The sequence below is a fragment of the Podarcis filfolensis genome (genome assembly GCF_964270895.1).
Source record: "Podarcis filfolensis genome assembly, chromosome: 9".
In the NCBI taxonomy this organism is placed as follows: Eukaryota; Metazoa; Chordata; class Lepidosauria; order Squamata; family Lacertidae; genus Podarcis; species Podarcis filfolensis.
Genome location: NC_139610.1, coordinates 73,836,612 through 73,859,746, shown reverse-complemented (window position 1 = coordinate 73,859,746; position 23,135 = coordinate 73,836,612). Strand labels below are relative to the sequence as shown.

General features: G+C 45.2%; 1 protein-coding gene across 2 annotated transcripts; it reads left to right on the top strand.

Moving 5' to 3' along the window:
* Window positions 1-2,655: 2,655 nt before the first annotated feature.
* Window positions 2,656-22,747, top strand: PCED1A (PC-esterase domain containing 1A). 2 transcript variants are annotated; one of them, XM_083571572.1, is made up of 8 exons: window positions 2,656-2,723; window positions 8,355-8,573; window positions 9,351-9,430; window positions 15,656-15,888; window positions 17,553-17,703; window positions 18,859-19,108; window positions 20,467-20,691; window positions 21,907-22,747. In XM_083571572.1, the coding sequence occupies exons 2-8, from the start codon at window positions 8,501-8,503 to the stop codon at window positions 22,140-22,142; spliced, it is 1,248 nt and encodes a 415-aa protein (XP_083427698.1). In that variant the 5' UTR covers window positions 2,656-2,723; window positions 8,355-8,500; the 3' UTR covers window positions 22,143-22,747. The 2 variants fall into 2 exon arrangements, with proteins under 2 accessions (XP_083427698.1, XP_083427699.1); XM_083571573.1 differs by lacking the exon at window positions 2,656-2,723 and adding an exon at window positions 5,939-6,124.
* The last annotated feature ends 388 nt before the right edge of the window (window positions 22,748-23,135 follow it).

Sequence of the window (23,135 nt, the reverse complement as noted above, 5' to 3'; positions counted from 1 at the left end):
GGTGGAATAAAAATGCAATCAATAAATGGAAACAGGGCAGAATTCGCACCAGAGACCTTTGAACTAGGTTATGCATGCTGCCTGAAATGACTGCTAGGCAGAGAGAGAGTCTTTTGGTCTGAAACAAAGCAGAAACAAATTTGTAAAAGCTTTCCCATGGAGGAAAAATATGTCCTTATCACATAAGCCAGCCGAGTTCTGTGGAAGGGAGGAAGTTTTGATTTGTTTTCCTTGGAGTCATTACTGAGCTGGGGGGGGGGGGACACGTTTCTCTGTCTGGATGTTAAAGGATAAAGTTTGTTTTTAATCTTTAAATATTATCCTTAAAGGATAAAGTTTGTTTTTAATCTTTGAGGCCTTTTGTCTGTTTCGTTTTGTGGTGGCTTGCGTGCCCTTGCAAAAAACCTCTCCTCACTTTACAGGTACAGAAACTGAGGAAGCAGAAATAAGTCTGTGCCAAAGATGGAGAATCAAAGCCAGGCTCCCAAATATCTAAACCCCCCCTTTTTTGGCCACAGGTTTGAGAGCCTTATTTGCAAAAGTGAAGGGTGAGGGGTGCTTCAAGGCCCGCAAACCCCATTTATTCATCTTCCTATCAAGTCTTTCGCAGCATTGTAGAATTGCAGGCTTGGAATCGGGAACCCCAAAGGTCATCCAGCCGAACTCCTCGCAGCTAAAGAATCCCTGACAGATGACCATCTAACCTCTGTTTAAAAAAAAAAACTCATGGAAAGGAGAGACCACCACCTTCTGAGGTTGTTCGTTCCCTTCTCAAACGGCTCTTGCACTCAGAAAGTTCTTCCCGATGTCAGTTGGAATCTCCTTTCCTGCAATCCGAATCCATTAAGTATGCAGATGATACCCAGCTCTACCTTTCCTTCAAATCAGAACCAGTGAAGGCGGTGAAGGTCCTGTGTGAGTGTCTGGAGGCAGTTGGAGGATGGATGGCGGCTAACAGATTGAGGCTGAATCCTGACAAGACAGAAGTACTGTGTTTGGAGGACAGGAGGCGGACAGGTGTGGAGGACTCCCTGGTCCTGAATGGGGTAACTGTGCCCCTGAAGGACCAGGTGCGCAGCCTGGGAGTCATTCTGGACTCACGGCTGTCCATGGAGGCACAGGTCAATTCTGTGTCCAGGGCAGCTGTTTATCAGCTCCATCTGGTACGCAGGATGAGACCCTCCCTGCCCGCAGACTGTCTTGCCAGAGTGGTGCATGCTCTGGTTGTCTCCTGCTTGGACTACTGCAATGCGTTCTATGTGGGGCTACCTTTGAAGGCTACCCGGAAGCTACTACTAATCCAGAATGCGGCAGCTAGACTGGTGACTGGGAGCAGCTGCCAAGACCATATAACACCGGTCCTGAGAGACCTACATTGGCTCCCAGTACATTTCCGAGCACAATTCAAAGGGCTGGTGCTGACCTTTAAAGCCCTAAACGGCCTCAGTCCAGTATACCTGAGGGAGCATCTCCACCCCCTTCGTTCTGCCCAGACACTGAGGTCCAGTGCCGAGGGCCTTCTGGCGGTTCCCTCACTGCGAGAAGCCAAGTTACAGGGAACCAGGCAGAGGGCCTTTTCAGTGGTGGCACCCGCCCTGTGGAATGCCCTCCCACCAGATGTCAAACAACTACCAAACTTTTAGAAGACATCTGAAGGCAGCCCTGTTTAGGGAAGCTTTTAATGTTTAATAGGTTATTGTATTTTAGTCTTCTGTTGGAAGCCGCCCAGAGTGTCTGGGGAAACCCAGCCAGATGGGCGGGGTATAAATAAATTATTATTATTATTATTATTATTATTATTATTATTATTGCTTTGGCAGAACACAAGCTTGCTCCATCTTGCATTGGAGATATTTTAAGGTGGTGCTCCCTGTTTCCCCTCAGTCTCCTCTTCCCCAGGTTAAACATGCCCAGCTCCTTCAACCATTCCTCATAAGGCTCAGCTTCCAGGTCCTTGATGGGAGTTGTAGTCCAGAAAAATCTGTTGGTTTAAATGGAGCTTCCAGCTTCAGAGGCAGTCTACCTCTTCATGTTCCAGAAGCTGGGGCCAGAGCTGGCGAACGTGGGGTTCTTATGCCTTCGTGTCCTTTTGCAGGATCCTTGGAAGCCCTTGCCGGAGAGCAGGACTCTGGGCTCCATGGACCCATTTCCTATTATTATTATTATTATTATTATTATTATTATTATTATTATTATTATTTATTATTTAAAATCATTTCTATTGATTTTCCAATAAAAACAGCCAATCAACATATCCACATCATAACCCAATTAAAATCAAGAAACTAAAAATTTTTAAAAGTCCAAATTGTAGTCCAAATTGTAATTATTAATTTTTCCAGGCTCCCCGTAGTCTGGACCTCTGAAGCATATCTCCAAATCTTCGTTCCTGCCTCTTTCATTGTTTTCATATTTTCCGCCTTCTGGTCTTAACGCTTTAAAGTTCTCCGTCCCTGGCTATGCGATTCTCAATCATGTCAAAACTCATATGTCCTTTCATCCGTCGAATACACTTTTATTTGTAAATGGACCCATTTCTTTGACCTTGACCCGGAGCGCGGCTCTTTAAGACCACGAGCAGCTGGAGATGCCCAAAGCGTGCCATAATAAACGCGGCCAGCAGGGGGCGCTGAAGTTCCAATGGGGGCGTTTTGGGGGGAGCGGTTTGCCCTTTGCACGTGCTCAGGAGCTGCAGGCTGCAATTGCAAGGGCTGCCAACATCGGTAAGTGACCTGTAAGAGCCGGAGGGGATTCTTTGCGAAGCAGGGGGAGAGAGAGGAAATATGGTCGGTGGGGTGATTGATTGATTGATTGATTGATTGAATGAATCCCAAAGCGACTTACAAACAGTAAATAACAATAACTCAATACGAAAACATTAACAGATCAGCAATAGAACAATTGCAACCCATAAAACTCTTGTTAACAAAGCAGCTAAGACAAATAAGCTAAACGTTGCAGCAAAATGAACCTCTGAGCCATTATTCTGGAAGGAAAACCTTATGAATGGGGTTGCCTTGTTACTTTCAGAGTAGCACGAATAGGGTTGCTGTGCTCCTCCTGCAGGGAGCCTGTGCAGTTGCTTGCTTAACAGGTTGCAATCCTTGCATGTGTTGGAGGAAATAATCATTTCATAAAACTCTTTTTGGGGGGGAATGATTCCGTTTTATTTCGAGTCTGTGTGGCCTAGCCAAGCTCAAAGGCCCTGCAACTGCCTTTTGCAGTACAGAACTATCTGCTTTTCGTTACCGTACTGTAAATATTAAACTGTTAGAATCCAGAGAACCGTCCAGGTGGAAATTTGTTTTTACTTCTTTCCATGTTATTGTGTAGTTATCCTTAAATAGGTTAGTATTTTTCGGGGACAGCCAGACACCCAAGTATTTTCTTTTCTTTACCACTGTTATTTCTGTTTTACTTTGTAACTGATCCGATTGTTCCACCTTCATATTTTTAAACCATCATTTTTGTTTTGTTTTGTTTTTATTAATTTTAAATCCTGCCATTGATCCGAATTCTTCAATTACTTTTAACACTTCCACGGTTGAGGATTATGGTTCCTGTAATGTTAAGACTATATCATCAGCGAACACTTTGACTTTATATTCTTCTTTTACCCCACATTTTATTCCTGTAACTTTTTCTGTCTCTCTTATGTTTTGTAATAGCACTTCAAGTGTTGATATGAACAACAGAGTGGTCACCCCTGTCTTGTGCCCTTTGTGATTTGAAAACTCTGTCAATCTGTTATTTACTATAAGTTTCGCATTTTGATTTTTATAAATTGCCTCTATACTTCTCAAAAAGTTTATGCCTAGACCCATTTTCTATTTTTTTTAAAAGATATTTATTGACGTTTCACAAAAACATAAGTTTACAAAATGAAAAAAGGTCATATATTAAGAAAAAGATACAAAAAAAAAAGAACATAGAGAAATACATGAAAAAGAAAAAAGATGAATAAAAATACAAAATACAAAAGACAAATAGCTAAAAAAAGAATTAAAAACAAATCCGTTTTTTGTAACTTTGAACTCATTAGCTTATTTCCTTGGCCTCCTCACACCTCCCCTTTTTATATTCCCATTTAAATAATCAAATCAGCAAATCCTTACCCTCTTTCATTTATCTTAACTCTGTATCTTAACATATTATAACTCTATATTTTCATCCATATCAATTCATTTTTGCATATTCTTATTAACTTTGTTGCTAATGCCACTTATTTTCAATCCAACATCATTTTAACATTCATTAATTTTACAGTATTTCTGAAGATAGTCTTTAAATTTCTTCCAGTCTTCTTCCACCAACTCTTCTCCCAGGTCTCAGATTCTGCCAGTCATTTCCCTAGACCCATTTTCTAGATTCTTTCTCATAAAGAACCAAGACACATGATCAAACGCCTTCTCCGCATCTATAAAAATTAATGCAGCTTGTTTATTTATCTTGGTCTCTAAGTATTCAATTATATTCAATATGTTACGCATATTGTCTTTTAAATGGCATCCTAGCCAGGTGGAAATTGGCTAAATCTCCGGGAAAATCTGGACTTAGGACGTTGGCTGTGTTGTTTTTGCTGATTCCTAGCTCAAAAAGGACAAACAACTTTGGGCAAAGCTAAAAAAAACCTTGTGATCCTCTGATTGGTGGAATGAAATGGCACATATACAGTGGTACCTCGGGTTACATACGCTTCAGGTTACATACGCTTCAGGTTACATACGCTTCAGGTTACAGACTCCGCTAACCCAGAAATAGTGCTGCAGGTTAAGAACTTTGCTTCAGGATAAGAACAGAAATCAGGCTCCGGCGGCGCAGCGGCAGCGGGAGGCCCCATTAGCTAAAGTGGTGCTTCAGGTTAAGAACAGTTTCAGGTTAAGAACGGACCTCCAGAACGAATTAAGTACTTAACCCGAGGTACCACTGTAATCTGGAAGTGTACAAGAAACATTGCTTTGGATGTAGTTCTTTGCAGCCTCCTTGTTTTTGAGTTTGCCCATTTGCATTTCAGCAAATCCTATCTTTTCCCTTGAAGCCCCCATCCTTTAAAAGTTTCTGGGAGAAATCCCTCCAGTCTAGGAACCTCTTATTAAAGTTCTCCAACACACGCATTTTTAAAAAACCGATTTAACAAAAAAATAGACACCGCTTGATTGTAATAAAACCACTGGTCGGATTACAAGGACTATTAAAATTAACTGTTAAAAGCAGTTTTAAACGTTTTAAGGATAATTAACAGTAAAAGAGGTGAAATTGTAGCTCTGTGAGGTCAAGGATTCTTACGTAAACCATAGTTCCGGTACTCTGTGGGGGAAGTCATGGCTAAGTTTTTAAAAAAACCTTTATTGTTTTAAAATAGATACATTTATTCCAGGGAAGCAAACAAACCAACAGACAAACATACAATTAAATAAACTATAAACAAACTATAAATTGACAAACAAACAGAATACAGTGCAGTATAAAAATTACAGTATAAAATGAAGCTTCTTGGCAGAATTAGACTGAACCTTGCATTGTATAAATATAAGTTTGTAGGGAAGTTAACAGAAACTATATAAGAAATATGTAACTGTGCGGTATAAGATAACAGATAAAGTATAGCGAGACTAATTGGAAGTCATTTTTAATTTCTTGTTTTACCATCGTTCACATCACTGGGAGTACAAAGGATGTTAGTTATAAGAATTGGGTTGCTTCATGTATTGCTACTGTCTGTCGGCTAAGATTATTTTAAATGTTTGGTGTGGATCTGACCTACTCAGAAGTAAGACCCGCTGAGTTTGGGAGGGGGCTTACTCTCCAGTAAACAAACAGAAGATTGTGGCTTCAGTGATTTTTGGCTCAGTTTGCTCTCCCCGGGAGAAGCCCCAACAAGACGAATTGGGTTACTCCTGAACAAGTGCCTTGTGTGTTGCGGCCATTTTCGGTGTCTCGGATCTGCCCCTTTTCACTGCAAATGAAGGGCGGGGCATTTATATCCCACTTGGGATAAAGCTGAGGAGCCAATTCTGCTTGCTCACCGGCTGCTTTTAAATGCAAGCAATTGCTCCCCAAACTTTTCCTGCTGTTTGGCTCTTTGGATTCCAGTGGATTGGGGCCTCCTTTTCATGCACCTCAAGTAAGTACTTGCAGCACTCTCCTGAGTGCTTGCTGGGCTCTGACCCCAGTTGAGAAAGAGTGGATGAGAAAGAGAGGGCAGAGGCACTTCAAATTGTCAGGTGCATTTCCTGGATCTGAGATTTGAGCGTAAAATCCCAGCAAATAAGCGTAAAAGCCTTCCTTGGCTGTTAGGGTGTAGGGTCAGCAAACTTTTTCAGCAGGGGGCTGGTCCACTGTCCCTCAGACCTTGTGGGGGGCCGGACTATATTTTTTTTTGGGGGGGGACAAATTCCTATGCCCCACAAATAACCCAGAGATGCATTTAAAATAAAAGAAGACATTCTACTCATATAAAAACATGCTGATTAATAGACCCTCCGCGGGCTGGATTTAGAAGGCAATTGGGCCGGATCCGGCCCCTGGGCCTTAGTTTGCCCACCCATGGTGTAGACCTTGCATTTAAAAAGAAAAGACCTTGATGAGCCTCTGTCTCGCAGCCTGACCTACTTCACAGGGTTGTTGTGCATGCAAAATTAGGACATCCTTACATTTCCCACCCTGAGCTTTTTTGGAGGAGCTGCTGGCAGAGAGGGGGTGACCTCCCCAGGTTGGTTTGCATTTCTATAGCTGCATTTTGTCTGCATGTTTCGTGGGTTTTCGTAAAAGGCATTTCGACTGTGGGGTTCTCGCAGTTGGACCAGATGGCCTTCGGAGGTCCCTCCCAACGCTGCCATTCTATGATCTCAACTACGTTGCTTGACTGTAACTTTCACTTAAAAAAATTCGCTCGTCCCAGTATGCAAGAAGCAGAACGTTCACAATGGAAAGGGAATTAACGATGGACCAAGGCAGAGGTTTTTAAACGGTGGCCCAGAAATCTCCACGTACTCCCGGTTGAACCCAGGCCTGAAGGTAAGTTCCCTAGTTCTTTCACGTGATTTTCAGGGTGCAAAACCGCGTGAGCCAAATTGGTGTGGCCTCAGATCCACGGTTCGGCAGCTTCCGTTGGGCAGGCCCTCTCTGGCTGCGCCGATTCCCCCTTCCTTTCCCCACCACGGAGTTTTGTTTCTGTGGCCTTCCAGGGACTTTGGGGTGGGGGATTGTAATAATAATAAAATAATAATTTATTATTTATACCCCACCCATCTGGCTGAGTTTCCCCAGCCACTCTGGGCGGCTTCCAATCGAGTGTTAAAAACAATACAGCATTAAATATTAAAAATTTCCCTGAACAGGGCTGCCTTCAGATGTCTTCTAAAGATAGGATAGCTGCTTATTTCCTTCACATCTGAAGGGAGGGCGTTCCACAGGCTGGGCGCCACCACTGAGAAGGCCCTATGCCTGGTTCCCTGTAACCTCACTTCTCGCAGAGAGGGAACCGCCAGAAGGCCCTCGGAGCTGGACCTCAGTGTCTGGGCTGAACGATGGGGGTGGAGACGCTCCTTCAGGTATACAGGACTGAGGCCGTTTAGGACTTTAAAGCTCAGCCCCAACATTTTGAATTGTGCTCAAAAACATACTGGGAGCCAAGGCAGATCTCTCAGGACCGGTGTTGTGGTCTCGGCGGCCGCTCCCAGTCACCAGTCCAGCTGCCGCATTCTGGATTAGTTTCAGTTTCTGGGTCACCTTCAAAGGTAGCCCCACATATAGCGCATTGCAGTAGTCCAAGCGGGAGATAACTAGAGCATGCACCACTCTGGTGAGACAGTCTGCGGGCAGGGAGGGTCTCATCCTGCGTACCAGATGGAGCTGGTAGACAGCTGCCCTGGACACAGAATTGACCTGTGCCTCCATGGACAGCTGTGAGTCCAGAATGACTCCCAGGCTGCACACCTGGTCCTTCAGGGACACAGTTTCCTCATTCAGGACCAGGGAGTCCTCCACACCCACCCTCCCCCTGTCCTCCCAAAACAGTACTTCTGTCTTGTCAGGATTCAGCCTCAATCTGTTAGCCGCCATCCATCCTCCAACCGCCTCCAGACACTCACACAGGACCTTCACTGCCTTCACTGGTTCTGATTTGAAGGAGAGGTAGAGCTGGGTATCATCCGCATACTGATGAACACCCAGCCCAAACCCCCTGATAAAAGACAGAATAAAAACAACAACCTTCTTCACTCCAGGGGGTTGGGCTAGGTGGCCCCATGGTCCCATCCAACTCTACAATTCTATGACTCCAATAATCCCCCTCCCTTCCCCTTTGATTCACACAGGCCTGCACTTCTCATAACCTGCCAGGTCAAACGCAGCCCTCCAGCCACATATTACGATCGCTGGGACATCAGAAGCTGCCAGGTGGAGCTGGTAGATTGTACCACTGCAATCTGGGCGGGCGAGTCTTCCTCTTCTCTTCTCCAGCAAGCGCAAGGCTACTCTCGGCCGCAAGACTCGAACCATGCCGACGTTCAGTTCGAAAGAGGCTCACCAGCTCCTGCACAACAAGTTTGTGGTCATCCTGGGCGACTCAAGTGAGTGAGTCAGTTCTTCTGGAGGAGGTGAGGCAGGAGGGTTGGGCTAGATGAACTCTGGGGACCCCGTTCAACTTCTGCCAGGAAGGGTGGAATGGAGAAAGGGGGAGAGAGAGGAAATCTTCTCTCCCTCTCTCATAACGCTGGTGGACATCCAGCGAAGCGGATTCAGGACGGATGAAAAAGACAGTCTGTTGCGCGGCACGTGATTAAACTCTGGAACTCCCTGCCACAAGAGGGAGGAAGAGGATTGGGCAAATTCATGGAGGAGGAGAGAACTATATGTGGCTATTAGCCAGGATGGCTACGCTCTGCCGTCCACAGTCGGAGGCAGCGATGCTTCTGAATTTCAATTGCTTGAAACCACAGGAGGGGAGAGGGATCTTGTGTTCGGATCCTGCTCAGGGGTTTTGGCGGCTGTGAGAACAGAATGCTGGACTAGATGGGCCATGGGCCTGATCCAGGAGGTGCATCTTATGTTTGCATTTACATCACCTCTCCTGTACAGTCATACCTCGGGTTACAGACGCTTCAGGTTGCGCATTTTTGGGTTATGGACGCGCCAAAACCTGGAAGTAGCGGAACAGGTTACTTCTGAGTTTCAGCACTCACGCATGTGCAGAACCGCTAAATCCAGCTTTGCGCAGAAGCGGCGCTGCGGGTTGCAGACGTGCCTCCCGCACAGATCACGTTCGCAACCTGAGCGTCCACTGTACTTGGATCAGAGGGGAAGGAGAAGGCTAATTCTCCTTGTTGTGTTTCCTCCTCCTCTTGCAGTCCAGCGATGTGTGTACAAGGATCTGGTCCAGCTGCTGCAGAGCGACTCCTTGCTCACGGCCTCCCAGCTGAAGTCCAAGGTAGCCGATGGAGGCTGTTACACGCCAAGGGTTGGGGGTGAGGAAGTGACGCCTGCCGTGTCCGAAATACCTGGCTTGGGTCCAAGCTCTCTGAGAGACCGTATCCCCTCGCCCAGGTCTGGAGATCTTCGAGGGAGGCCCTTCTCTCGGTCCTTCCACCTTCACAGGCAGGCTTGGTGGAGACACGGGGCAGGGCCTTCTCTGTAGTGGCTCCTTCCAGTCTTTGGAACTCTTTCCCTAGAGAAGCCAGACTGGCTCCCTCCTCGTCGTCCCTCCGCCATCAGGCAAAGACTTTGTTCCAACAGGGAACTGACTGCTTCTACTGAATGGTGCTGTTCTTATTGTAATTATCTGCATTGGGGCAGGCATAGGCGAACTCTGCCTTCCAGCTGTTTTGGGACTACTACTCCCATCATCCCTGACCACTGGTCCTGTTAGCTAGGGATGATGGGAGTTGTAGTCCCAAAACATCTGGAGGGCTGAGTTTGCCTATGCCTGCATTGGGGCATCTGGTCAGCCGCTTCAAGAACAGGATGCTGGACCAGGTGGGTCATTGGCCTGATGATTATTAGCTGAACTGGGTTCCACACCATCACAAAAACAAATGAACCGAGAAAGCCTCAAAAAGCAAAAGCGCAAAATAGATAGCAAAAACAAAAGTGCCAAACTTACTCTGTTCTGGAAGTTCATTTGACTTCCGAAATGTTCAAAAACCAAGATGTACCATCCTCCAGTCAACATAATAACCCCTTACTTGTCCAACATGTGGTATGTGGAAGATCTGACGAGACGCCACCTGTAGCACCGCCGCCACCGCCATCTTGCGCCCCAGCCCCACAATCTCCATTCATATATATATATATATATATATATATATATATATATATATATATATAAACTAACTAAAAACTAATCATTTTCAACAAAAATTAAACATACTTTTATATCTTATACAGTTTTCTGACTTCCATCAATCACATCTGAAAATTTTCCAATCTATTCACTTAATTTACATTTCTTACATTTACATTTCTTACTTTCACTATTACATTTAAATCTCATAACTAATATCTCTAATCTCTCTCTATTTTGCAATGTTTCATATATTTCTCTTTACAAAAACTATTGTAGTCCTACTAGCATAATTTGTTGATTACAGTTGCTCTTCAAATAGTTCGTATATTTCTTCCAATCTTCTGTAAATCTCTGGTCCCGCAGGTTTTGAATCCTTCCTGTCATTTTAGCTACCGGTAATTCTGCGTAGTCCATTAATTTTGTCTCCCATTCTTCTTTCGTCTGAATTTCTTCTTGCTTCCATTTCTGGGCTAACAATACTCTTGCCACTGTTGTTGCATACAAAAACAATTTAATGTCTTGTCTATTAATATCCTCACCTATAATACCAAGTAAAAATGCTTCTGGTTTTTTTTTTTTTTAAATGTATATTTCAACATCTTTTTCGACTCATTATATATCATTTCCCAGAAGTTTTTTACTTTCGTACGTTCCCACCACATATGATAAAATGTTTTTTCTTTTTCTTTACATTTCCAACATTTATTATTTTATTATTATTATTATTATTATTATTATTATTATTATTATTTATTTATCTTATACATTTTAGCTAATTTCACAGGTGTAATATACCATCTATACATCATTTTCATCATATTCCCTTTCAAGGCATTACAAGCTGTAAATTTTATTCTTTCCACAACCTCTCCCCTTTTTTTTGTTAAAAGCTTTATTTTTATTTTTCCAATGCTCATATGTAACCAACCCCCAGCCCACCCCCCCCAAAAAAATATAAGAACAAACCTCAGCAAAGAGATGCCACTTGATCAGAATATCTGATGAGCACATAAAAATGCAAGATGGATGAGATGGCATTGTAACACTTATCAGTTCACTCAAGGAACCATTGTAAGTCAAGGAGTCTGGTACCTCAGGTGTATATTTACTCCCTGCCCGAGGTATGTTCCCAACAATTTATTTTAGGAATTAATCCAAACCTCACAAAACAAGGCTGAAATTAAAGTTCTAATAGATCCACTCAAGGTCCATGGGGTCACGAAGAGTCGGACACGACTAAACGACTAAACAACAACAGATCCACTCAAAGTCCAGAAAAAAACAGTCTTCTCCCTGGGCAAAAGTGTTAGTTTAGAAGGAATTTGAGAACCTAGAATCAACTAGGTAAAGATGAGTATTAACTTCTTCTTCAACAGAAGCAGGTCCGTATAGTTAAAGCTATAGTTTTCCCAGTAGTGATGTATGGAAGTGAGAGCTGGACCATAAAGAAGGCTGATTGCCGAAGAATTGATGCTTTTGAATTCTGGTGCTGGAGGAGACTCTTGAGAGTCCCATGGACTGCAAGAAGATCCAACCTCTCCATTCTGAAGGAAATCAGCCCTGAGTGCTCACTTGAAGGACAGATCATGAAGCTGAGGCTCCAATACTTTGGCCACCTCATGAGAAGAGAAGACTCCCTGGAAAAGACCCTGATGTTGGGAAAGATGGAGGGCACAAGGAGAAGGGGACAACAGAGGACGAGATGGTTGGATAGTGTTCTCGAAGCGACCAGCATGAGTTTGACCAAACTGCGGGAGGCAGTGGAAGACAGGAGTGCCTGGCATGCTCTGGTCCAGGGGGTCACGAAGAGTCGGACACGACTAAATGACTAAACAACAATAACAATGTACATTTGAATTCCTGAACAGATCCCTCTACGTGGGAATTTTACATGGGAGTTCAAATGCAAGTTTACAGGTGGGGAGGTGGAGCCTGCCATGACTGAATATGCACCTTGAATTATGGGATGGGGCTAAAGTTTCCCAGGACTCACACTCTGTCTTCAGAGGGATGTTCATGCGAGTTGGATTGCTTTGTGTTTTGTACAACATCAGAGGGTGGAGAAGCAGGTTCCAAATCTTTTACGCCTTGTGTCTCACACCCTTAGGGTCCTCAGATAGATTGACAGGGGATTGGGTGCTATGCCTGGGTCCAGTCACATTTTCAGCCATTCTGATTTTCCTGGCTTTTGAGTAATTATGCAGCCCTCAAGGTTCTTCTTCTCTTCGTCCATAGCCTTCAGCTGGGTTTTGGTTTTCTCCTTGAGCTCTTTTTTTTTTTAAAAAAAAATATTTATTAAAAGTTTAAAGATTACAGAAAGAAGAAAAGAAAAGTTAAACAAGACAAATCAATACATTACAATACATAGAAAAAAACAAAAAACAATACAGCAAAGCAAAAAGAAAAACAAAAACAATTAAAAACACATCCAATATTTCCATATCTTTATCTTTCATTTACTTGTTTCATCGACCCCCTCACACCTCCCTTTTTTGTATTCTAGTTCAATTAGCTATTTCAGCAAATCCTTTCCATCTTTCTCAATTTTTGTTCTATAGTTTATCTTAACACAATCTAACCTTAATTTTTCGACTTTGGCCCATTAACAATCTATTTTTACTTAATTCTTTATAACATTTCTGCTAAAGCCATATAACTTCATTCCAGCATCCTTCTAACATTCATTAATTTTACAGTATTTCTGTAAATAAACTTTAATTTTTTTCCAATCTTCTTCCACTTACTCATCTCCCTGGTCTCGGATTCTGCCAGTCATTTCCACCAGTTCCATGTAGTCCATCAGCTTCATCTACCATTCTTCCCAGGTGGGTAAATCTTGTGTCTTCCAATGCTTTGCGATAAGTATTCTTGCTGCTGTTGTGAGCTCTCAGGCAACCTCCTCCAACAGGGCTACCTTGGTCTGTGAAATATACTCTGAGTCCAGAGTGGATTTCATGCTCTTTATTCAGCTCATAGTGGTGAGGAGGAATGGAAGTTCTCCCAGAATGTCTGCTTTATATACGTTATTTACACAATGGGCCCCACGTGATTGGCTAATTACAGGATTCTCCTGTAGGCCAAACGGGTTGCAGATTCACTTCCACCTGGAGCTGGATTGGGTGGCTCCTATGGACCAATCGGACTGCTGCATTCTGAATCCTGTTGTTCTCGGACCAATCAGACTGCTGCATTCTGGATCCTATTCTGGGGCCAATCAGACTGCTGCATTCTGGATCCTATTGTTCTGGGGCCAATCAGACTGCTGCATTCTGGATCCTATTGTTCTGGGGCCAATCAGGCTGCTGCATTCTGGATTCTATTGTTCTAGGGCCAATCAGACTGCTGCATTCTGGATCCTATTATTCTAGGGCCAATCAGACTGCTGCATTCTGGATCCTATTCAACTCAGTACATAACAGTCCGTTTACACACCATACAGAGGGGGGCTTCATCATCCTTACAGAAGAACTTCGGGGGCTTCCGATGCCTTTTACACACCACCTCTTCTCCTTTCTGGGCGTCTCTCCACCCACAGCTGGACACACTGGACCACTTTTGCCAGTTGCCAGTTTGGCCTGCTGTCCATTGGCTGAAAGAGTCTCCTGCACTCGGGGCAAGCAAAGGCTCCCTCAGATTCAGGCCAGGAGTGGACAAGGCAAGCTCTGCAGAAATTATGCCTGCAGTCCAACATCACAGGATAATAATAATAATAATAATAATAATTTATTATTTATACCCCACCCATCTGGCTGCATTTCCCCAGCCACTCTGGGCGGCTTCCAACAAAACACTACAATACAGTAACCTATTAAACATTAAAAGCTTCCCTAAACAGGGCTGCCTTCAGATGTCTTCTAAAAATTTGGTAGTTACTTTTTCTCTTTGACATCTGGTGGGAGGGCGTTCCACTGGGCAAGTGCCACCACTGAGAAGACCCTTTGCCTGGTTCCCTGTAACCTCACTTTTCGTAGTGAGGGAACCGCCAGAAGGCCCTCGGCGCTGGACCTCAGTGTCCGGGCAGAACGATGGAGATGGAGACACTCCTTCAGGTATACTGGACCGACTGGATCTTTGAAATATCCCAGGCAGATGGGACAAGTCATTGCATCAGTAAGCTCCCCGAGAAATCCCTCAGTTGCCATCCTTACTTCTCCAGTTAAACACCACCAAGAAATACTGGAATCCAGACAAAGATCGCACCCACACATTTAAAGCACATTACTTTCTGTAAAGAATCCTGGGAACTATAGCTTGTCCCTTAAAGCTAAAGGGACCCCCGACCATTAGGTCCAGTTGCGGCCGACTCTGGGGCTGCGACGCTCATCTCGCTTTACTGGCCGAGGGAGCCGGGGTACAGCTTCCGGGTCATGTGGCCAGCATGACTAAGCCGCTTCTGGCGAACCAGAGCAGCGCACGGAAACGCCGTTTACCTTCCTGCTGAAGTGGTACCTGTTTATCTACTTGCACTTTGATGTGCTTTCGAACTGCTAGGTTGGCAGGAGCAGGGACTGAGCAACGGGAGCTCACCCTGTCGCGGGGATTCGAACCGCCGACCTTCCGATCGGCAAGCCCTAGGCTCTGTGGTTTAACCCACAGCGCCACCCGCGTCCCTAGCTTGTCCCTTATGGAGCTACAATTCCCAGCGCGAACCTCTCCCATTCTTTAAGCTGTACAGTGGTGCCCCGCAAGACGAATGCCTCGCAAGACGGAAAACCCGCTAGACGAAAGGGTTTTCCGTTTTGGAGGTGCTTCGCAAAACGAATTTCCTATGGGCTTGCTTCGCAAGACGAAAATGTCTTGCGAGTTCCTGCGGGGTTTTTTTCCTCCCCCCCCCCTTTCCCAAGCCACTAAGCCGCTTATCAGCTGATCCGCTAAGCCGCTTAACAGCTGATCCGCTAAGCCGCTTATCAGCTGATCCGCTAAGCTGCTTAACAGCTGATCCGCTAAGCCGCTTGTCAGCTGATCCGCTAAGCCACTAAGCCGCTTATCAGCTGATCCGCTAAGCCGCTTAACAGCTGATCTGCTAAGCCGCTTAACAGCTGATCGCTAAGCCGCTTATCAGCTGATCCGCTAAGCCTCTTAACAGCTGATCCGCTAAGCCGCTTAACAGCTGATCCGCTAAGCCGCTTGTCAGCTGATCCGCTAAGCCACTAAGCCGCTTATCAGCTGATCCGCTAAGCCCACTAAGCCTCTAATAGCGCTCATCTGCTAATCTGCTGATGGGCTTGCTTCGCAAGACGAAAAAACCGCAAGACGAAGAGACTCGCGGAACGGATTCTTTTCGTCTTGCGAGGCACCACTGTATGTTATATCCAACTTGCCCCACAATCTTCTGACTGCGTTCTGTCTCCCCTTCACCCCCATCTGCAGGGGGAGCTGCGCTTTGAAGACGACCACTTGGTGGAAGGAGGAGTGCTGGGCTCCCTCCACAACGGCACCCGTTACCGCGAGGTGCGCCAGTATCGCACCGGCCACCACCTTGTCCGCTTCTATTTCCTCACGCGCGTCTACTCAGAGTATGTGGAGAGCATTCTGGAAGATTTCCAAGCCGGACCGCAACCGGACGTATTGGTCCTCAACTCCTGCGTCTGGGACGTTTCTAGGTAGGCCTGTGGACCACCGGCAGAGTCGCGTGTATTGCTATGTTATTGTAGGTGGTGCATGCTGGGATAGCTCAGTCGGTAGAGCTTGAGAATCTTAATCTCCAGGTTGTGGGTTCGAGCCCTACGTTGGACAGAAGATTCCTGCGCATAGCTGTCAACGTTCCCCTTTTTTTAAAGGGAAATTCCCTTATTCCGAATAGGATTCCTCGCAAGAAAAGGGAAAAGTTGACAGCTATGTTCCTGCTTTGCAGGGGGTTGGAATAGATGACCCTTGAGGTCCCTTCCAACTCTGGGATTCCACAATTCTATTGTGTATATTCCTCCCTTTCCCTATAAGCCACTGGGCATTTTCCAAGAAGGCAGATGGGCGAAAATCCATAAAATAGCGCAGTTCTTTAGAAACATGGGGGGAATCGCTGAATAGCAATTGCTGGCAGTAACAGCAGGGACGAAGCGGTCTCTTCCTATTCCTCCTTATTTATTTGTTTATTTATTTATTTATTTTAATACTTTTATTTTGCTTTAAATAAATACAGATAAATATAAACAACCAAAATCGCAAAAGAAAAATCCTTAATAATAATAATAATGGAAAAAGCTAAAAGAAACTTAAAAATAAAAAATCAAAGTACACGGCATAGAACATATTTGTGGGGCTTGCCTGGTGTTTTTACATGAGTAGAATGTGTGCTTTTATTTAAAATGCATCTCTGGGTTATTTGTGGGGCATAGGAATTCGTTCCTTCCCCCCCCCCCAAAAAAATATAGTCTGGCCCCCAACAAGGTCTGAGGGACAATGAACCGGCCCCCTGCTGAAAAAGTTTGTTGACCCCTGGTATAAGAAAACCAGGAGGAGGAGGGAGGGAAGATGTTATATAATTGTAAAAAATTGAAAAAGCAATAAAAAATTATAGATAGATAGATAGATAGAAGATAGATAGATAGATAGATAGATAGATAGATATAGATAGATAGATAGATGATAGATAGATAGATGATAGATAGATAGGTAGATAGATAGATAGATAGATAGATAGATGATAGATAGATAGATAGATGATAGATAGAGATGATAGATAGATAGATAGATAGATAGATAGATAGATAGATGATAGATAGATAGATAGATGATAGATAGATAGATGATAGATAGATAGATAGATAGATGATAGATAGAAAGATAGAAAGATAGAAAGATAGAAAGATAGATAGATAGATAGATAGATAGATAGATAGATGATAGATAGATAGATAGATGATAGATAGATATAGATAGATAGATAGATAGATAGATGATAGATAGATAGATGATAGATAGATATAGATAGATGATAGATAGATATAGATAGATAGATAGATAGATGATAGATAGATAGATGATAGATAGATAGATAGATAGATAGATGATAGATGATAGATAGATAGATAGAAAGATAGATAGATAGATAGATAGATAGATAGATAGATATAGATAGATAGATGATAGATGATAGATGATAGATGATAGATAGATAGATAGATAGATGATAGATAGATAGATAGATAGATAGATAGATAGATAGATAAACGTTTTACTCCCCAGCCTGATCCCTGAAATCTCCTGGCTCGGCCAAGGGGTCTCCGCTGTGGCCTGACACTGGTGCTTTCCTCTCCTCTCTGAGCAGGTACGGCCCGTCTTCCATGAAGGCATATCGCAAGAACCTGGAGACGGTCTTCAACCGGCTGGACGCCGTCCTCCCAGCCTCCTGTTTGGTCATCTGGAACATGACCATGCCTCTAGGGCCCAGAGTGACAGGGGGGTTCCTTATTCCAGAGGTGAGGGGAGGCGGGAATGCGCTTCTGGGTTCTGGGATGGGGTCCACTGTGGTGTGAGAGCAGACTATGATGGCTACGATCTGCTCCCACGGTCAGGGGAAAAACAATGCTGTCCAGGGTTGTAAAGACTGCGGAGAGAATAATTGGGTGCCCTCTTCCCACCTTGGATCAAAACTATGCTTCCAGGTGTCATAAGAAAGCTGCAGAGATAGCGCAGGATAGTGCGCACCCCGGAAATGATCTCTTTCAGCTTCTGCCTTCTGGAAGAAGGTCCAGGGTTATAAAGACTAGGACTAGCCACCCGAGAAACAGTTTCTACCCAAATGCGATTTTGGTTTTTAAAGCGGTGTAAGGTAGTCTCTATGGGAGACTAGGGCCCTGCAGGATTTAACCTCCTTCCGCAGGGCCTGTAAGACAGAGCTATTCCGCCTGGCCTTTAATTTGAATTCAGCCTGATCTTTTATTTCCCTTCTCTCCCCCCCCCCTCCCCTTTTATGGAGATCACCCGCTCTGGGATCCCACAGCTAATTCTCCCCTGGCCTCCTCGCTGGCCCAAGTAGGACTAATTCAGCCAGCTAGCCCTGGGGATTATCTAATGTTTATTGGATGGACTTCCCCCCAAATTGATTTTGAACTTTGAATTTTATTGTTATCCATGCTTTTATACTGTATTTTATGCTGCTTCTATGTTGTATTACAATTAAGTGTTTTAAATTTGTTGTTAGCCACCCTGAGCCCAGTTTTCTGAACCGGGAAGGGCGGGGTATAAATAAAAAAATACTATTATTATTATAATTATATAAACCACTGATCCTCTTGGGCTGGCCGATCAGAAGGTTGGCGGTTCAAATCCCTGCGATGGGGTGAGCTCCCGTTGCTCGGTCCCTGCTCCTGCCAACCTAGCAGTTCAAAAGCATGCCCAAAAGTGCAAGTAGATAAATAAGTACCGCTCCGGTGGGAAGGTAAACAGCGTTTCCGTGCGCTGCTCTGGTTCGCCAGAAGCAGCTTAGTCATGCTGGCCACATGACCCAGAAGCCCTTACGCCGGCTCCCTTGGCCAGTAAAGCAAGATGAGCGCTGCAACCCCAGAGTCGTCTGCGACTGGACATAACTGTCAGGGGTCCCTTTACCTTTACATTTTTCACTCTGTTCCCAGCTGCAGCACTTAAGCAAGACCCTCCGCAATGACATAATCGAGGGCAACTTCTACGGCGCCACTTTGGCCGGCTTCCACCTCTTCGACGTCCTGGACCTCCACTTCCACTTCCGCTTCGACCTGCGGAACCGCGTCAAGGATGGCGTCCACTGGAACAATGTGGTGCATCGCAGGATCACCAACCTGCTTCTGACGCACGTGGCGGATGCCTGGCGCGTGGTGGTGCCCAGCAGGCACCGGAGCCCGGATGGTGAGTGGGCAGGGTCCCAGCTCGCTTCTCATTCTTTCCACTGCAGGGAAGGAAGGTTGGCAAGGAGTCCGGGATGCAATTTTCAGTTTGCATTGCTTAGTGCAGAAAGCATTGATCTGATGTGTAGAGATCTTACCTATTCTAATTAATTCAAGAGGGTTCTGGGAGCTTCTCTGTGTGAAAGAAGCAAGCAGAAGGTTCGTGATGTTCGGGTTATTCCTTCAGAGAAGCTGAGTACAGCCAGCTTAAACTGTTCTGTTATCTCTTCTGTCAAGGTCATGCTGACTATAATAATAAACACAAAACAACAACAAACCTCTGGTTACGTGAAACATATTCAATAAACACAAAAGACGTAACTGGCTGTACGTTTGAAAAAATAAGATATACTATTCATTGAATTGAATTGTAGATTTCAACAGTAGCCTATAAAGTTCAACAAAAAAGTATATATTTTAATATTATTTTTGCTGTAAAAATGTGTGAGATTACAATACTGTATTTATTTGCATTACCTAGAGTTTGTACAACTGATGAAGCCCAGGATGGTGAAACAAGGCTAATATTCCGGAAATCCTTGTCTTAGGCTCTGTGAAAGGATTTTGTGGAACTGCAACAACCTTTCATGTGGATTGTTGGACTCTATGAACAGACAGGTGGAATAGACACTTTCACATATATGGACCTTATGCATAAACTGATTAGAGAATGAACTGATCCACTGGGTCTTCTACTTTTTTTGTTGAACTTTATGAACTACTTCTGTTGAAATCTACAATTCAATACAATGGATATTATATCTTATTTTTTCAATCGTACAGCCGGTTAAGTCTTGTGTGTTTATTGACTATAATAATAAGGCTAGAAGGAGCCTGGGTTTCACTTTTTCTTTTTGTCTCTCTTTCCTTCTGGTGTGGTGTTCTGTATACGGTGGTACCTTGGTTGTCGAACGTCTTGGCTCCCGAACAAATCGGCTCCCAAACACCGCAAACCCTGCAGCCAATCAGAAGCCGTGCCTTGGTTTCCGAATGGTTCCAGGAGTTGAACGGATTAAGTTTGACAAGCAAGGTACCACTGTTAAGGTTTTAGTCTTATTATATGTTATTGTAAGTTAAGTCTGCTGCAACTGGACTTCTTATGGGCAGTGCCAATCCTGGATGTATTGGATTTGTGACCATTATGCTCATTTGCCTTCAGTAGTAGTCAAGCTCTGCTGGATGGAATATTAATTGCCTCTGGTCTATTTTTGGGGAATCCTGCAACGTGTATGTATAACTATACGTTGGAATCTACTCTGGATCAATACTGAGTAGACTTTCAATGACAGCTTTGAACGGCCCTCTCCCTTCGTTCCGCAGAGCCTGCGTGGAATATGCCAGGGACACCTTTGCCGCCATTGCCTCCCCGTCTTGGCGCTGCCCAACTGCTCCCCGGCCCTCGTGACTCCCACCCACCGCCTTACCCCTGTGTCCCGCAGTTTTACGACGACTCAGTCCTCGTTCCCAGCAACTGGGGGCCCTCCGAACCCGTCTGTGGATTTCGTAGCTTTGAGGACCCCCACTTCCTGACGCCCCACATGGATGGTATGTCCTCAATCCAGCTCTTTCTCCCACCCTTCCCAGAATCCTTTGGGGTTCTGGCACCGTACCCACCCAAGGTGGACTTGACATTAGACCTACCTGCCCTCACCACTGAATTTGGGCAGGGATGCAGAGCAGCTGGTACAATTTTGGCCATAGGACAGGAAGGCAGGATTCAGAAAAGGGCTGCTGAAACGGATCAGGGCGATGGAGGGACTGAGGAAAAGTTACAGTGTCCGGGACTTTTTAGTGCAGAGAAAAGGCAAGTGAGAGGCATGGACGTTCTTATAGTTACCCACGGACCCAGAAAAGGTTTTTCCTTTCACTTTCCTGACATTGGAACTGGTGGGCGTCCAACGGAGGAGAGTGTTGGAAGATTCAGGGGAGGTTAAATAGAAAGGCCCTCCTTGCGGAGTTCACAGTTAATCTGTGGAACTCCCTCCCACAGCGACAGCCACCGACTTTAGATGGCTTTAAAAGAAGACGGGGCAATTGGGCATCAAAAAGGATGGAGTATGGGGAATTGGCAAGATTAACAGCAAAGGTTAGAGACCAAAAGGACAAAAAAATAGCCTTGAGTATTTCAAGAACTGCTATAGCAAGATGAAAATGCGAGCAGGACTTGAAATACGAGCAACAAGGTTCATTATTAAGATGAGTAGGTTAAAATGGATGCATTGAGCAGTATATGTGAAATAGTAAAGGGACCCCTGACCATTAGGTCCAGTCGTGGCCAGCTCGGGAGTTGCGGCGCTCATCTCGCTCTATTGGCCGAGGGAGCCGACGTACAGCTTCCGGGTCATGTGGCCAGCAGGAGCAGGGACCGAGCAATGGGAGCTCACCCCGTCGCGAGCATTCGAACCACCGACCTTTTGATCGGCAAGCCCTAGGCTCTGTGGTTTAACCCACAGCGCCACCCGCATCCCTATATGTGAAATATGCAAGGGTAAATATGGAAACTATGGAATTGGGAGGGCAGGAAGTAGATGGATAAAGTAATTTTCGGACCATGTTACATGCTTCTAAATGCCAATTCTAAGTTGCTGGAAACAACAGGAAGGGAAAGTGCTCTTGTGGTGGGATCCTGTTTGCCGGCTTCCCATTTAGGCATCTGGTTGGCCCCCCCCCCCAAGGATGCTGAGCTCGACAGCCCTGATTTAGCCAGCCTCTTGCGACGGCCTTATTCCTTCATTCTCCCGCTTTCTTTTTCATCGCCAGCCGCAGCACTTCACGACTTCCGCCACCTGGGCGGCAGCTCCGCACCCGTCCCGGGCCCCTTCCCTGCTTACCCCTCCCACGACGAGGAGAACGACCCCCCGCGCTCCTGGCGCCAGCGCAGGAGGAGCCGCATCGGTGGGCACCATGGCAGCTATGTCATGCGCCGTCCTTGCTTCTACCCGAGAGACGAGACCCCCTACCGGAGGTTCTGTCCCGTCCGTTCCCAGCGCTATTGAAATTCTTCTGGGGTCTGGCAAAGGACTTGCAACATGTGGATTCTCAGACAGAGCTGGTCTTTGGTGTCCGTGGGCTTTGTTTCCATCATGTCTGTCTATAACCAAGAGGTTTGACCCAGGCAGCTGTTGGTCCTTTTTTGTGTTTTGTGGTGCCTTAATTTTTTTACACGTTGACGCAATGTCCTTCTTTGAGACATGGAGATTCAGAGGGCATGTGACGATGTGCTCCTGTTGCCAGCGCCTCGGCTGGTTTGTACGTTTATAGCACTGATCCCACCTACGGACTTCGTCTTTTTTGCCCGGGGAAGGTGAGTTCTTGTCCCCGCAGTGCATTGCTCAGAGAGCCAGCCAGGTACCTGGATCTGGGGGCTTCTCCTCTGTTTCCCCGCTCCCCCCACATTTAAATTTCCTCCTGGAAGCACAGAAGGAATCATGCCACGAGAAGCCTCCCCTTCCCCAATAATCCCGCTTGCAGGAGTCGGCCAGTGTTGCGCCATGCTGGGAAGGTTGTTTTGTGGGTGTGCTGTAACACTTTGAAACCAGGGCGGGGTATTTTTGTGTTTTGTTTTGTTTTATACAACTCCTAATTAAAAGAAACTGCAGAAGCCCCTGTTGCACCTGTGGTTTGTGTCGTCGTCGGAGGTTTCTGTAAAGGATGGGCTTTGAATATTGCGGCAAAGCATCCTTGGATGTTCCATTTACTTTTCTCTCGGGAGAACCACCTTGCTTTTCAGTACCTGTGACACGCAGGTGGCAGTGAGGAGGGAGTCGTGGCAGAGCATCACACACTGTTTTAGTACAACTTGTGAGACTCGCCTGGAGAGAGCTGGTGGTTGCTCTTGTTGTAAACAAAATAAATCTGCCCTTTTCCCCTGATGGGGTATCCAAGAGCCTGTATAGAGTCCTTACGTGGGTTCCCTATTGGTAGACGAAAATAACAGAGACCAACCAGAGAATATTGAGAATCAAAGCAGCTAGTAATCCTGATCTTTA

Coding starts and splice junctions, on each gene's coding strand:
- PCED1A (XM_083571572.1), top strand. CDS start 8,501: ATGCCGACGTTCAGTTCGAAAGAGGCTCACCAGCTCCTGCACAACAAG. Junction 9,431..15,655: donor CCTCCCAGCTGAAGTCCAAG/GTAGCCGATGGA, acceptor CCCCATCTGCAG/GGGGAGCTGCGCTTTGAAGA. Junction 20,692..21,906: donor CCTGACGCCCCACATGGATG/GTATGTCCTCAA, acceptor TTTCATCGCCAG/CCGCAGCACTTCACGACTTC.